Source organism: Myotis nattereri (assembly GCF_964212035.1).
Source record: "Myotis nattereri genome assembly, chromosome: 9".
In the NCBI taxonomy this organism is placed as follows: domain Eukaryota; kingdom Metazoa; phylum Chordata; class Mammalia; order Chiroptera; family Vespertilionidae; genus Myotis; species Myotis nattereri.
In genome coordinates this window covers 68,466,723-68,480,746 of record NC_138084.1, presented here as the reverse complement: position 1 = coordinate 68,480,746, position 14,024 = coordinate 68,466,723, and the positions used below count along the sequence as shown (strand labels likewise).

The 14,024-nt window shown below is 43.0% G+C and overlaps 1 protein-coding gene across 1 annotated transcript; it reads right to left on the bottom strand.

Moving 5' to 3' along the window:
• Nucleotides 1–1,183: 1,183 nt before the first annotated feature.
• Nucleotides 1,184–13,685, bottom strand: LOC308524802 (rho GTPase-activating protein 20-like). Its single transcript, XM_081099358.1, has 6 exons — nt 13,513–13,685; nt 11,537–11,698; nt 7,770–7,879; nt 5,393–5,582; nt 4,197–4,311; nt 1,184–3,198 (listed from the first exon to the last, which is right to left on the bottom strand). Exons 1-6 carry the CDS (start codon nt 13,600–13,602, stop codon nt 1,322–1,324), a joined length of 2,544 nt encoding a protein of 847 aa, XP_080955484.1. The 5' UTR covers nt 13,603–13,685; the 3' UTR covers nt 1,184–1,321.
• Between the last annotated feature and the right edge of the window lie 339 nt (nt 13,686–14,024).

Below are 14,024 nucleotides of genomic sequence, written 5' to 3'. Positions count from 1 at the left end.
TATGGCCAAATGATAATCAGAAAAAGGATGACTTATCCGCAATGTTTTCTGGCTGACTGCTCTAAGAGGCGGGGCTGCAGAAAACCATCTCGCCAGTGGAGCCCGGCTTCCATCCTGCTGGCAACAGCATTCGTGTAACAGAGAAAAGACTGTTTTGCAGTTTCCCCCACCCTCAGGTAACGAGTGCTTTCAGGCCACCTTCTCACAGGAAAAGCTGTGTTTCTGGAGAACGCTCTCAGCACAGGTCCCTTTGTAAAGAACACTTAGATGAGCGACATTTCCGTCTTTCTCTGCCCAGCTGTTCACTGGAGCCTTTGCAAAGCGGTGCTAATGGAACAATGAATCAAGCAACACAACCAACAAAAAATGGCATCATGATACTCATGGCTCTTGAGCCACTCTCCTTTTCCCCAGTCTAGCTGCATCATGGGCTACTTTCTGGAATGATCCTGTGAGGATATGTGACTCTAGAAGTCACAGAAATGGCCAGTGACTTGGATGAAGGGAAATGTTTCACCTGATTTCCGTCATTACTGGGCGTGCTTTTCTTCCCAATACTTTGATTAGTGGCATTTTTCTTGCTTATTTATTGAACACATTCCATGGAGTGTGGATTGTTTGTCTGCACCCTTCCCCACTCCCCGTAATCTCCATGCTTCACTAATGATACCATGGCCTTCTCAGGAGCCTAACCTGATATAATGCATGCTTCCTTTTTATGCTAAATAATAAGCCAGTCAGAGAAAGACAAGTACACATGATTTCACTAACAAACAACATAGAAACAGACCCATAGAGACTGACAGCTCTGAGAGGTTATGGGGGTTGCGTGAAAAAGGTGAAGGGATTAAGTACCCTCCCCCCCAAAACAAACAACAAAAAACCCTCATAGACACAGACAACTGTATGGTGATTACCAGAGGGAAAGGGGGTGGGGAGTGATAGGAGAGGGCAAAGGGAGATAAATGGTGATGGAAGGAGACTTGACTTTGGGTGGTGAACACACAATACAATATCCTGATGATGTATTATATAATTGTACACCTGAAACCTATATAATTTTATTTACCAATGTTGCCTAATAAATTCAATAAAGTTAAAAAAAAGAAAAAAAAAGAAGACACTTTCTCTAACTCTGCTAGTATCTCTAAAATTGTAGTAAAACTTCTTGCCACATGGTCTTAAGAAAGAGAATTATTTTATTGTACTAAGTATTAGCAATAATTATCTTTATGCTACCTATTCCAGGTACATTACACAAAGGGGTCATAATGAATATTGTCTTGATGTTATTAGGCCACTTTCTGTTCTTCCTGTTCTTCTAGACATCAGGTTCTTCTTGTGGTAAAATGTCTTTGGATGAATGTTTGTCCTCAACATCACACACTGCTGCAGGCCCTGAGTCTGGGCCGGACTCATCATCTATAACCAAAGAGCTGGGAAAGGATATTGCACACGGCGGGGTGCCAGGAGAGCACGGCCCGCTACTCTCTCCTTCCTCCTGTGACTTCAGACAAAGCTCCAATGTGCCTTCCACTGGGCTGGATGGAGAGCTATGGCGTGGCTCAGAGACGTGGCTGGGATAGGAGCTGTCCCGCTGGGCTGTCTGCGCAGCTGCAAGTCCTGCAGGTACCGTCGGGGGCATTTCTTTCTGTGTCTCTTGCTGTGGGTTGGCTTCTGGAGCCCCAGAAGCATGGGGAGGTGGCTCTGCGGGCCCTGGCAGAGAAGATATTTTCTTTGCCTCTGCTCTGGCTGCCCTGGCTTTGTTTTTGAGGGACCAGTTCTTCAAGCTGGCCATACCATTTCTTAACCAGGTGCTGGGATGAAGGGTCACAGAATGCATCTGTGAATGCCGCTCTAAGGTGTCCCTTTTTGAATAAGCCGGGCGGCTGCTGGCCTGCTCAGAGGCGGGCCCAGGCAGTCCAGAAATGACTCTGGAGCTGCTGTAGTCAGACGGTTCTCCCTGCTGGCTTGGGGCCTGAAAAGTGCAATCTACTGGGGAGGACGTTTTGTTGGGTGTAAACACGGAATGCTCTGAAATCTGAGAGAAAGCGCTATCCTGGGAGCTCACTGAGGAGCCAGATGGGGAGGTGCCTGGGGAGGACAAGCTAGAACAGCTCGTCCTGGGGCAGGTGCTTAATTTTGAGGGGAAAAGCTTCTCGGTGTTCTGGTCGGTGGCACCGCTCTTGCCCACCTCGATCCCCATGACCAAGCTCTGGTGAATGAGCTTTTGGCCCTCCAATTGTAAAGACTTGTGCTGCTGGAGATACTCCTCCTCTCCAGACAAGGGGCGTACTTCATAGCTGGTTTTGTTGTGTTTCCTTGAGAAAATGCCCCTGAGATAGCTCAGCTTGGAGCGCTGGTCGTCGATGCTGGTTTCTGAGCAGCGCCGGTGCCTCTTGGAACTCTTGGGGGCATCTGCTGCGTGTGGCGGGGCGTGTCCAGGGGTGTCTGCATCCAAGGGCTGGCTCCTGGGACAATCATGTGAGGACATGTAATTGCAAGATGCCACAGAAATGGCCACTGGCTTTGAGGGCGGGGGGCGCTTCACGTGACTTCCTTCCATACCAAAGAAGCCCTTCTTCTTAGCATTTTTATTAGAGGCATTTTTCTTGATATCAGTGCCTGTGACTAGAGCCTGTTTAAAATACATCTTACCCTCCTCCTGTGGGCGTTCATTTTGCTTCAGATGGTCCTCACCTTTCTGCGAGAGAATTGCATCACAGCTGGATTTGCGTAGCTTTTTCTGGCAAAACTCCCGGAAAGAGGACAGCTTTGCATCTCGATAGTCGATGCTGGGCTCGGAGCAGCGCCGCTGTCGCCGCGGGCTTTTCGGAGCATCTGCTGCAGCCGTGGTCAGGTAGCTGGGTGTGGCGGCGCCAGACGGGGCCCCGCCATGGTCCTGCAGGGTGGCCTCTCCGTACAGTCCTGGGACAGTCACCGGCTCGGATTCGAGAGGCCCTTCCATTTGAATGTCTTCATGTTTAGGATTGTCTAAGTCAAAGTCGCTCAGGGTTAAAAGACCTTCCAGCTCGGGCTGGTCGGGGTCACAGTCACTGAGAGTGAGGACGGAGTCCATGCTTCTGCTCCCCTGGCCGAGGGTCGTCACCAGGTCACTGCACGGAGCGTCAACGTCCTCATTCAGCTCGTTTTCCAAGCAGTCAAAGGAGGAGTCAGTTACTTGTAAGCAAGAGATATCTGCGGGCAATCAAACGAAGATAACCTTGTTAAACACACCAAGTGCATGCTGCCTAAAAAGGCAAAAACTGTGATGCTTAGTTTAATTCTCTTTTCATGTAGATTTTTCAAATTTCTATACTTAAGGAAAAATCCTTAATTTTTAATCACAATTAATTAATCACAATCTCTCAATTTGTCAGTGCAGAATACAAAATAAAATTGTTTGGGTGTACTAGATTTACCTCAGTTCCTGAAGAAATGGGCTTTCCCTAAGTAAGATTTCCTCAAAGCAAAGAGACATGTCATAATACCAAGAAATGATACAAAAAAATAAAGGAATCAATGCCAAGTACACCTGGATTCTGAATGAGACTGCCTTCTTGCGTGGCTTGCTGGTGAATACACGGAATTCACTCTCAGGGCAACCATTTACTAACCCTGTCAACTTCCCTTTGATAGAGTTCTTTAATATCCATTATTTATTTAATCTTTAAAACAACCATAAAAGTTAGGCATTATGGGTATCCATATTTTATAGACACAGAATCGATGTTCAGTGGCAGAGAATAATTGACCAAAGGTCATTGGTGGTACAGGACTTCACAGTCTGGATGCTGTTGCTTAGAAACGATTTTGGAGTCACCAGCATCCCGAGTGTCCTAGGGACGCAGAGGAAGGGGAGAGAGAAAAAGCCCGGCTGCTTCTGCGGCCTCCGGGGCCTTCTGCTCCAGGTTTAACGCCAGTCTTATGATGTGTATTAGCATTCCTTGTAAAGTTCTGTTTACAAAAACGATTAACACCATCAAGTGCTAACAGGTTCCTGAAGTTGGGGATCTCATCTTATCCACGTGAACCCCAACAGCAGGCCTTCTAAGGAAGGAGCCTGAGGCCCACTGAGCCAGGCCAGTGGCTCCCTTCACCGGAGCTGCTGTGGGATCCAGGACAACCACTGTCCCACCACCTTCACAGACACGTGTCTGTTACTCACGGGAAAACAATTCAATTAGTCACAATACCTGAGGTATTCTTTGTAATGTCACACCTCACTGACACCTCTCCAAAGAGGGAAGTGATTTCTTCTCCAAATATTCTACAGCAATTTTCAATCACAAATTGAATAAGCAGAGTAACCTGTACAAAAAGGGACAAAATTGAAGTGCCACTTTCCATACAGCATATCTATAAACCATACTGAATATATGAGTGCTGATTTCAACAACAATGCAAAAGAATCCTGATGGGAAAAAAATCATGTCTGTTTTAAAAGTATATGAAGAGTTTCCCATAGTAATTTAGGGATAGAAATACATTTTAATCAGTGGACCAAAATTATTATTTGTGGCCTTGGCTTAATGCTAACATTTTCATCCCAATGATTCTGTCTTTAAAATTAGGGGAGTTTTATATATTCTCCACAGTGTTTGGGGTGAAGAAATATACGTTGTGATTAAAGCCCATAAAGCATCACTAGACAGACATATGAAGTGTATTTCTTATGTATGAGGCAGTTGTCATTGGTCTGGTAAGAGGGAGTCCTCTATGGGTTGACTGTGAAGGAGAGAGACAGCTGGAGAGAAAACTTCCATTTTGCCCCACTGGTCTCTCCCTAGGCACTTCCTTCCCGCAGGCTCCCTAATGGAAGGCTCTGGCAGAAGAGTTGAGACTTCACCAGGGAGCGTTGTACCTCCACGGATCTGTTCTGGAGTCTGGCTGTAGTTTCCCTGCCCCAGCAGCTGAGCCGAGGAGCATGCGCAATGGTGGGTGCACCAGGCACCACAGGGGTGTGGTTTCAAGCAACCGCCTTATGAGCGAGGTGTTACCACCACCACCACTTTCCCGAGGAGAAGCTGGATCAGTGGAACTAATTCTGCCCAGGAGTGTACTTCTGGCAAGTGTGGGGCTGAGACTTGAACCCTGGCTTGTCTAACTTCAAAGTTCTTGTTTGTTTTCTCAAATCAAGTGCTTATCATTCTGGGGTTGAAGTCAGTCACAGTTTTTTGCCTCTTTCAAGGGAAAAGAGAACTAACCCAACTGCTAGCACTTTTCTGCTTCAGAAACCACTTTTCTATAGTCTACCAGGATAGGATAAAACAATGAATGAACCCAAATGTATGTTCTTTTAAGAAAATGTCTTTCAGAATTAATACCCCGAATATTGGGTTCAAAATGGGGACCCAGTCTCCCAGGGCATAAAAATGAAAAACTTCATTACCTTTTTTGTAAATTCGCCTTCTAATTCTGGGCTGTAGGTAGTAGAAGACCAAAGAATGCTCGGAGCGATACACACCGCTAAATTAAATGCGTTCATCTGATTGGATGAGGAGTGTTGCTCAATGTTGTGTAGTACCCCAAAAAGGTGCCTTAGAAGAACAATATTGGCTCTCGGAAGCTGGTCCAACAGCCTGAAGACAGGAAACAAATGCACTCTTTAAGCAAGACATTTCATAAACTATTTGTATAACAGGCAACCTTCGCTTTCCATGAATTCCTCATGCAAAGCAAAACAGTCCAGATCTGCAGGAGTTTCAGTTAACATGGTACTATGCAAAGTGAGCCCGGCCTGTACAGGAGGGGAGAAAACAAGCCTGGCGATTTGGCTATTTGTTTTGTACACTGTCTTCACCACTCAATGAAAATGTAAAAGATTGCACAAAAATGGCTCCCCAAAAATGCTCCCAAAATATTTACCTGAAACTAATGTAATGTATTTTAGTTTAATCCTGTAACATTTCAGAGTATTCTCCACCAAAAACCCACAAAATCTTTCTGATGAAACTCAACAACCATTAAACTTAAAGTGCTCCTTTGTTCCCAAGTGTACCTCTTGGTGGGAGCCCAGACTTGAGCTATTAAGGCTGCCTAGTGCATTCTGAGACCTTGGGCTCTGCTCACTCACTTCCAAAGTCAGTCTGTCCCGAGTCTCATCTCACTGGTATCACTTTCACATGTAAGTCAACCTTATGATAGTCTATTTCCTACTATTCTCCTTTTGTAAATGATAAGAGGTTTTTAAATTATCATTCACTGAAAATGATATTTACTACCATCCAGAAAACTTATATGTTGGTATCACGGTTGTTGCCTTTTTAAAACAGAATCTGCAACCAAGAGGAGAAAATTAGTCTGATTCCTGTTGCAAAAACAACAGAGGCATTTCTTCAGTACAATGAACTCACAATGAGTGTAGTTTATAGGGACAAATGATGAAAGATATTGAAACAGACCAAAAGGTTACTGAGTGTGCTCAATGGAAAGCGAGACACTGTCTAGTACACGCCTTGGGTTACCTGGTTTTATGGGGGCCTTAAGCCTTTGAGTTAACCCTACAAACTCTTATGTTATTGATGACAGTTACTGGTGCACCTAAGACTTGCTCATAGAATTGAAAATTCTGCCTGGTCAAGAGACAAATGATTTATTTGTGCTCTCTCACTACCCCTCAATGCCTCAGTAGAGGAAGCCAGTTTTGTATCTATTTATAAATTCTTTTCTGATTCAACTACATAAGTTGTGGTAGTTTGAAATCTCCTTCGAACTGGTTGCAATATCTTATCATTTTTCTCATTAATTAATGATTTAAATGAAATCTTTTACACGTGTTCATTTTATATCTGTATGAGAATCAGTGTTACCTTTTTTTTTTTTTTAAGGAAATCATCCTTAACAGTAAGGTGTAAAGTTTTAGACAATGAGCCATAAGCACAGAATCTAATCTTCACTATCTCTGCATGGTTTCCACCAAACCATAATGGTAGCAGAGAGCATTTTCTGACAAGGTTTTGCTTTCTGTCTCCAACAGTTGTACCATGTTTTTCTACAGACAAGGGATGTCTATCAATAGCAAGATGTAGATAATAACTTATATTTTAAAATTGTTCGAGAAAAAGACTGTATTCAAGAAGCATATGCAAAAAATGGTATTGGGATTTTTGGATTTTTAAAGAACTGGAAGTATGGCTTTTTTGATGGACATTTCTTTCTTGCTCCCTTATAATGCAGGGAATATGGAGGGGATGGGGGGAGAGGGGCGTGATTTCTGCCAGCAGCTTCTTTGCCTGAGTACAGATGATGCACGCCTTGTGATCAGAGTGCATCTGTGCAACTCCCTTTTTCCTTGATGTTTTTCCAGAGCCACCTGCCTCTCTGCAGTGCTCCCACAATGCCCTCCTCCACGTATCTCTTTTATAGCACAGACTATACTGAATTGCAATTGTAATTCTGGCTTTACCTGTGAACTCTACCAGACTGTGAGTCCCTTGTGGGAGGAAATTTTCTCTGTGTGAATTCAATTGGCGAATGAGATATATAAGGGGTTGTCTGGTTAAATATTTACCAAAATTAAGATCATAAATTGGGTTTATAGTAGGCTTTTGTCAACTCCTCTCAGATTTGGACATATAGAAGGTGTACAAGGGTCAAGTGTGCCATGTTACTAAGATTAGGGAGAGAACAACCATAACAATGACAGCGTCTGGCATAAATCTGTTTTTAACTGGTCCCCATGGATAACATTACTTCACGAGATGAGCTTATAAAACATACGTTTTTTAAAAAGTATTTTTGAGATGTGACCAAATTAGAATAGTTACCTTTGAATTGTATTTATTCTCTCTTCATCATTTCCTTGATCCATTACACAGACCCATTGATCATAGAGATCTGATGAGAAAACACTTCTGGGAATGTGTCGTAGAAAATCCTGAGAGAGAGGGAAAAACAAATATTTTAAATCATTATTTCATGCTAAACATGTACTGGAGTGATTATAAAACATTTTGTTGAAAAGAGTTAAGTCTTCTCTTCTTTGGAATACACAGTTCTTGGTGCCAACTCTCCACTAATGTGCACCTGTAGAAATACATGCTTTGACTTTTTTTCTAGCAAAAACCAGAGGAGCAACCGGAGTCTGGATTGTAACGGGAAAGATACAGGACAACCTCTTTGGGCTGAAAGCGCCTGTTTGTTTACATTTTAGCAAACTGGTATGTGACAGGGCCTGGCAAGTCATCCTAAATCCCCCTTTACCCTCTCCTAATGTAATCAGCATCCAATCGTTCTATACATATTTACTCATATGTACCAGGTACTAGGGACAGAGCAGTGAATAAAACAGAGTCCCTGCTATTTTCAAAAGTTATATTCCAGCGGAATTGCTGAGCAATTCCCATCTAGAGATAGAGTTTCTCCCTTCTATTCCCCATGGAAGGACTCTCACTACTTGGGGAGAAACAGCATTCCAGGCAGTGGCTGGGCTCTGGGAGCCTGGGGAGGCACCCTGTGCCTGGTGTACACTGATTAACTTGTGCCCAGCACATTCTCCTCTCTGGCCTTCCAGACTCTGTTCTGCTGAACCATTGGTGGGGCTGGTGTGGTGAGACCAGATCATAATGCATATACTTATGGCCAAGGATGTTTGTTGTTTGGCCTTTGTTTATAAAGAGCTTAAAAATAAACTAAATTTGGTTCTGGTCCTATGTTCATTTCTGTCTTAAGCCAACTCTCTCTGTTGCTTTTGGCATGGCATTCACAAAGCTAAGCTTGCAAAGTCTGATCTCTACCTCAGTAAACTTTAGGCAGAGAAAACTCAGTTTCACGTCTAAGCACTGTATCCACGGTTGGCTATCATTCTGCAAGTTCATGGAAAGAGACGAAAGATGCAATTGAGCAATTTAAATATTGCTGGAAAACCAAATTAGCAACTTTACAAAAGACAACACAACTTGTTACTTACATGTCATGCTTATATTACTGATATGAAGGCTGTGACACCTCACTGTTATAGTTAGCTGATTACGTGTGTCTCTCCCCCAGTAGCTCATGAGTCCTCCAGGGCAGGGGCGGACCCTCACTCCCTACTCGTACACTTCAATGCCAAGCACAGCCCCACACAGAGTGGTGGTTATTACTGAGCTGTTGCTATTTGCATACGGACAAATATTAGTGAGGGACAAGGGAAGGCCAACTAAGTATAATTGAGATTCCAAGGTAATTTTAAAAACCTCTTTGTAGTCATGTCTCCTATCACAATACAATTTTTTTAAAGAGTGGCGCATAAGCAGGAAGAGGACTGATTCTTCCTATTCTATCATACTATGTTTCTCTGTTCTATTACATCTTCCAGTAGAAACATACCTGGATACTTGTGACTCAGATGTGTCTTGACAAAAGTTGCCTCTTTTTGGGTAAAGGCATTGAATTTTCATAATTCCAAGCTAATTTTAGTTGCTGCACCTACTTTAAGTCAGATTCAAAGAGGCAAAATCTGTTATTTCTAAGTGGGACATGACAATAGCACTCTTTTTAAATCTCAGTGGAACACATGCTTATGATCTGTCTTGAAGAAAAGCATCATTAAATCTTAAACCTACACTTGAAAGATAATAGGTCGTAACATCTCAATGAACTCTCCATAGCTGGAATAATAAGTTATGAAATACAACCGCCATCGCAGCTGAGAAAGGTTATGAGAGTTGGTCCTGAATTACAATCACCGCCTCCCAGCACTCAGCTGAGCCTCCTGCCCTCCCCAGCCAGAGCCCTGGTCACCAGCAGGACTACCAGGCTCATCGGAGATGAGATTCCTGCAGGGCTAAAAATGAACTTTCCCTCAAAGGTCTGTTGGATCAAAGTTACAGCATCTCAAGCAATTTTCTTTCAATTATAGTTTGAAGAGTTGAGCTGATACTTAAACAGAACCAGCAGAAGTAAAACATTAAAGGAAACCTAAAGTAGCAATTCCAAATAGACTTAAAAACAAGAAACAAAACAAAAGCACAAAAACTTTAACTTTTGGCAAAAAGTATGTCCTTTCCTGCAGCCACTTAGAAGAAATGAGAGTAAAATGCAGTTACATGATTGTAGAATGTCGACTACTTGTAACCTATTTAACCAGACTTTTCAATCATTTGGATTAATTTTGTCCTTTGCTTATTTTTGTACAAGTAATACTTCTCCAATTTGGAATGTAATCAAACTCTTTTAGGACTCTACTTTTGTAATAGCCTCAGTAATTTAGCACAAAATCTTAAGAAGTGTGTGCTGTGAAGAATAGCACGGTAGGGAAAATGTCCTAAAACAAAGGCTTTAGCGTCTTAAATTAAGAGATGGGAGAAAGCCCAATTAAATGAGTAAAAAAGATAAAGTGATTGTGTGTGTATACTAGTATATATCTCCCTGACATTTATCTGACTGCACACACCAGGCATATCTTTATTGTATTCCAGGGCTGAAGCGTAAGCATAGTAATTGCACCCTGTGCAATAGAGATTGGATGAGCCTGGCTCCAGCTCCTCAGTTCTTCGGAGTGTTCTTTACTGCACAGCCTGCAGCAGGGTTAAGAGCAGACATGGCCCATTTACCAAGAATCATCTGATGGCGCATTAATTCACGAAGTAGGATTCTGTAAGCAGTTCCCCACCCCACAGGGTAGGAGTAGGGTGTGCGAGAGTCTTCTTCACCATGTTTTCCTTAACTTGGTTTTCATGCTCCTGCCCCAGAATGCGGCCAGGCCTTGTCTCTGCCCTGGCCTGGTGCTTCCCACCCAGCTGGGAGACGGAAGCCTGAGGCACGTCTGCAGAAACTACCCCTAAGGTCAAAAGCTCTGCTAAAAGCTGGTTTTGACTCTACATTTTCCAAAAATGTGAGGTATTTTCAAGAATGTGGGAGGAAAACATCTTAGAAGTGCTCTAAGCCAAGTGTGGACGTGACTTAAGTAACCATGGGGTGCGGGTGAGAACCGTAAAAATGTCAGGAAAGGTTTTTGTAAAAGGAGGCCGAGTCCAGAGCCACTCCTTGCCCCACTGTCACTTTAAAAGGCATTAGGGACAAGGAAGGTTCCATGACTGCATCAATGAATGGAAGTTTCAGGGGCCTCAGAGAGCAATGTTTGTGTCAGTTGGCAGGCAGATGCTTGTTTGGGATAGTAAGCTTCTTTTTCAAAGTTTAATAAAGTATATTTTTGAGAGAATTGCATTTTTTAGGAAGGTAGTGAGATTGTGAGGAAGTCATCATAGCTAGGATGTTTGTTTTGGTAAATGTGCTCTATGTGCTTTGAGTATTTTAAATTTAACTTAATTTACATATAATTTTTGCACCAGGTAGCAGAAGTCATGATGAGAAGAGTGGCGTGGGATAGAAAAACTTAAAAAAGTACGTCTGACATGACATGCCAAGCCATTCATGGGCCGTGGCTTCTAAAGGACAATCTTGACTTTTGTGAAGTATTTTTTTTTTTTAACACTTTTTAGGTTCTAATCTATTATGGTTCTTTGCAGAAGGGAATGAGGTCAAAATGAAAGGAACCAGTTGTTCCTCCAGAGGGGCTCTGTGGGGTGATGGAGGGAGGGAGAACTCCTACCTTCAGAACAGACGCTATCACGAAAATGGATTCAGTGTCCAGGGGCACGTCTGCTCCCGCGTCCAGTTTCTCCTTCAGCTCTTTGCACAATTTCACATTGGCGCACTGTCTGAAGATGCCATCTGTGAGGGGTCCGTTTTGATTAAGGAAAAAAAGAATATCCTATGGGGAAGCAAAGGGGAAAAAGGCACTTTACACATACCAGGGACCTCTCTCTGCCAGAGGCGAGGGTGGACAAGGGGACGGCTCTGGGGATCTGGCTGCATGGACTGCTAGAGGAATTAGTCAACTTATTTTTTGGTATCTCTAAATCTCTGTTGTTCTCTTTATTCAACATCTAAAAACCATTTTACCTCAAACACTTGCTTTAAGGAGACGGTCTTGTTTCAATGAACCAATGGCCACTTTAAACTCAGATTTCTTTGCTTCAAGGTCTCTGTCACCTGGTCTCTTCTATCTCACTACTCTCTCCCCATTACTCTCCAATACAAACTCTTTCCCCAAATATGGAAATATTATTGTCAAACTCATTCTCCACTTGCTTGTCTTTCTTTTAATGCATCTCCATACTTCATTCTACTTCCTGTATTTACTTTCTTCTTCCCCCCGAGGAGGCTTTCTCCATCCCAGTCCATTCTGGCCATATTTCATTTTGGTTTCTTTCAAGCTGTATGTCCTCTGCCTTCAGGGCAGGAAAAGAATTGGTGTTGGAGACAAGCAACCCATGGGATTTGAAACCTAATTATAGCACATATTTACTGTGTGATCTAGGATAAACTTGGGGCTTTAAAATAAATTTGTAAGGTAGGGATGATGATGATGACTACCCCCAAATTCTGTTGTGCTGGGGGAATTGATAGAGTAGTAAGGCTAGTGTCTGGTACTTACAGATGTGCAATCCATACTAATAAAAGGGTAATATGCTAACTAGGCCAGGAGACCTTCCGCACGAACTTCCAGACAAAGTCATGGTGGCGGGGCCGAGACAGAGGCAGTTAGGGGCAATCAGGCCAGCAGGGGAGGGCATTTGGGGGCAAGGAGGTTTGTGGGGGAGGACAATTGGGGCGATCAGGCCAGTGCGGGGGCAGATAGGGGGACGCAGGTAGCAGGGGCTCAGTTGGGGGTGATCAGGTCGGCAGGGGGGACAGTTGGGGGCAATCAGTCTGGCCGGGGCGGGCAAGTGTGGTTGATCAGGCTGGCAGCAGAGTGGTAAGGGGCGATCAGGCAGGCAGGCAGGTGAGCGGTTAGGAGCCAGCAGTCCCGGATTGCGAGAGGGATGTCGGAATGCTGGTTTAGGCCCGATCCCACAGGGGTCCCAGATTGGAGAGGGTGCACGCTGGGCTGAGGGATACCCCTCTGTGCACGAATTTTGTGCACCAGGCCACTAGTATACTATAAAATGCATTCATCTAGTAGAGTACATAGAGGACACTAGATACTCAATAAATGTTGCTTAACAATGGTCATTTGGAGATAAGACAAATGCAATAGTTTTCACCTGATCCACTCTAATCAGGTGAAAAATAACTAAATGCCAGAGGATGTATTTTTATACATAAATACTTGAAATACAAATAAAACACATGTAAGATTTTTAAAGAGCATATGATTGAGTAGTCTCTACTGCTAAAGGGATTAAAGGAGATTTTCAGAACAATACAGAATTTAAGAAAGGAAGTGAGAGAAATGTGAGGGATAATGCAAATTCTCTACCAAGCAAATTCTAATTTACCTGAGCAGTTTATGTGGCTCTTTTCTAAGACAAGTAGATTAGATGATCTCTTTCTATTGTGTCTAACTTATGATTCTGTTAACAGCTTAATCAGATTTTTATTCTTTGAAGTAATAATAATAAATATTCTCAGCCAAAGCCATGGGTATCTATATTTCCATTTGGGTATAGATTTTCCTCTCAGAGCTCTCTCCTTCCCCAAACCTCCCTTCCCATTGGTGTTCCAGGCCAGAGTGAGACTTACCAAGATAGGTTTGGGCAGATTGTCATTCTCACAGATATTTGGCAGAGACACTCCAAAGAGCTGCCCTGTCATAGGAGAGGTTGGGGACATGGGCAAGTTTTCCAGGTGAGTGCCAGAACCCCACCCAAAGGCCCAATTGATGATAGATCTTCTCCTTTTTAATGTCTTCTGACCCGAATCTAAGGAAGAAGTGAGGTAGAAAAACCAGTTTAACTCACTTTACCTTATTTCTACAGTTTCTATTTTTATGTTACATTCAGTACTATGACTCAAAGAGAAAAACTGCTTATAGATATCCTTTATTACTATTAATTTAATCTATGAAGTTTCATTATAATATTTTATAAATTAAGAATCAAATGTTTGGGTTATCATCCTACTCCTTTTTGGAGCATCACTGGTTTGTTTACATGAGTTTTGGCACTGAATTCTCAAAGGTGAAAGAAACGGTCCCTTATTGTACTGTAACAGCTAAAAGCAGTGATTGTGAACCTTTTGAGCTCGGTGTGTCA

What these genes read in the sequence shown, in the direction of transcription:
- LOC308524802 (XM_081099358.1), bottom strand. Translation starts at nt 13,602, where the DNA reads ATGTCCCCAACCTCTCCTATGACAGGGCAGCTCTTTGGAGTGTCTCTG. An exon ending in AGAATAAATACAATTCAAAG is followed by an intron (nt 5,583 to 7,769) that starts GTAACTATTCTA and finishes TCCTGTCTTCAG; the next exon opens with GCTGTTGGACCAGCTTCCGA. An exon ending in CATTACAAAGAATACCTCAG is followed by an intron (nt 3,199 to 4,196) that starts GTATTGTGACTA and finishes GATTGCCCGCAG; the next exon opens with ATATCTCTTGCTTACAAGTA.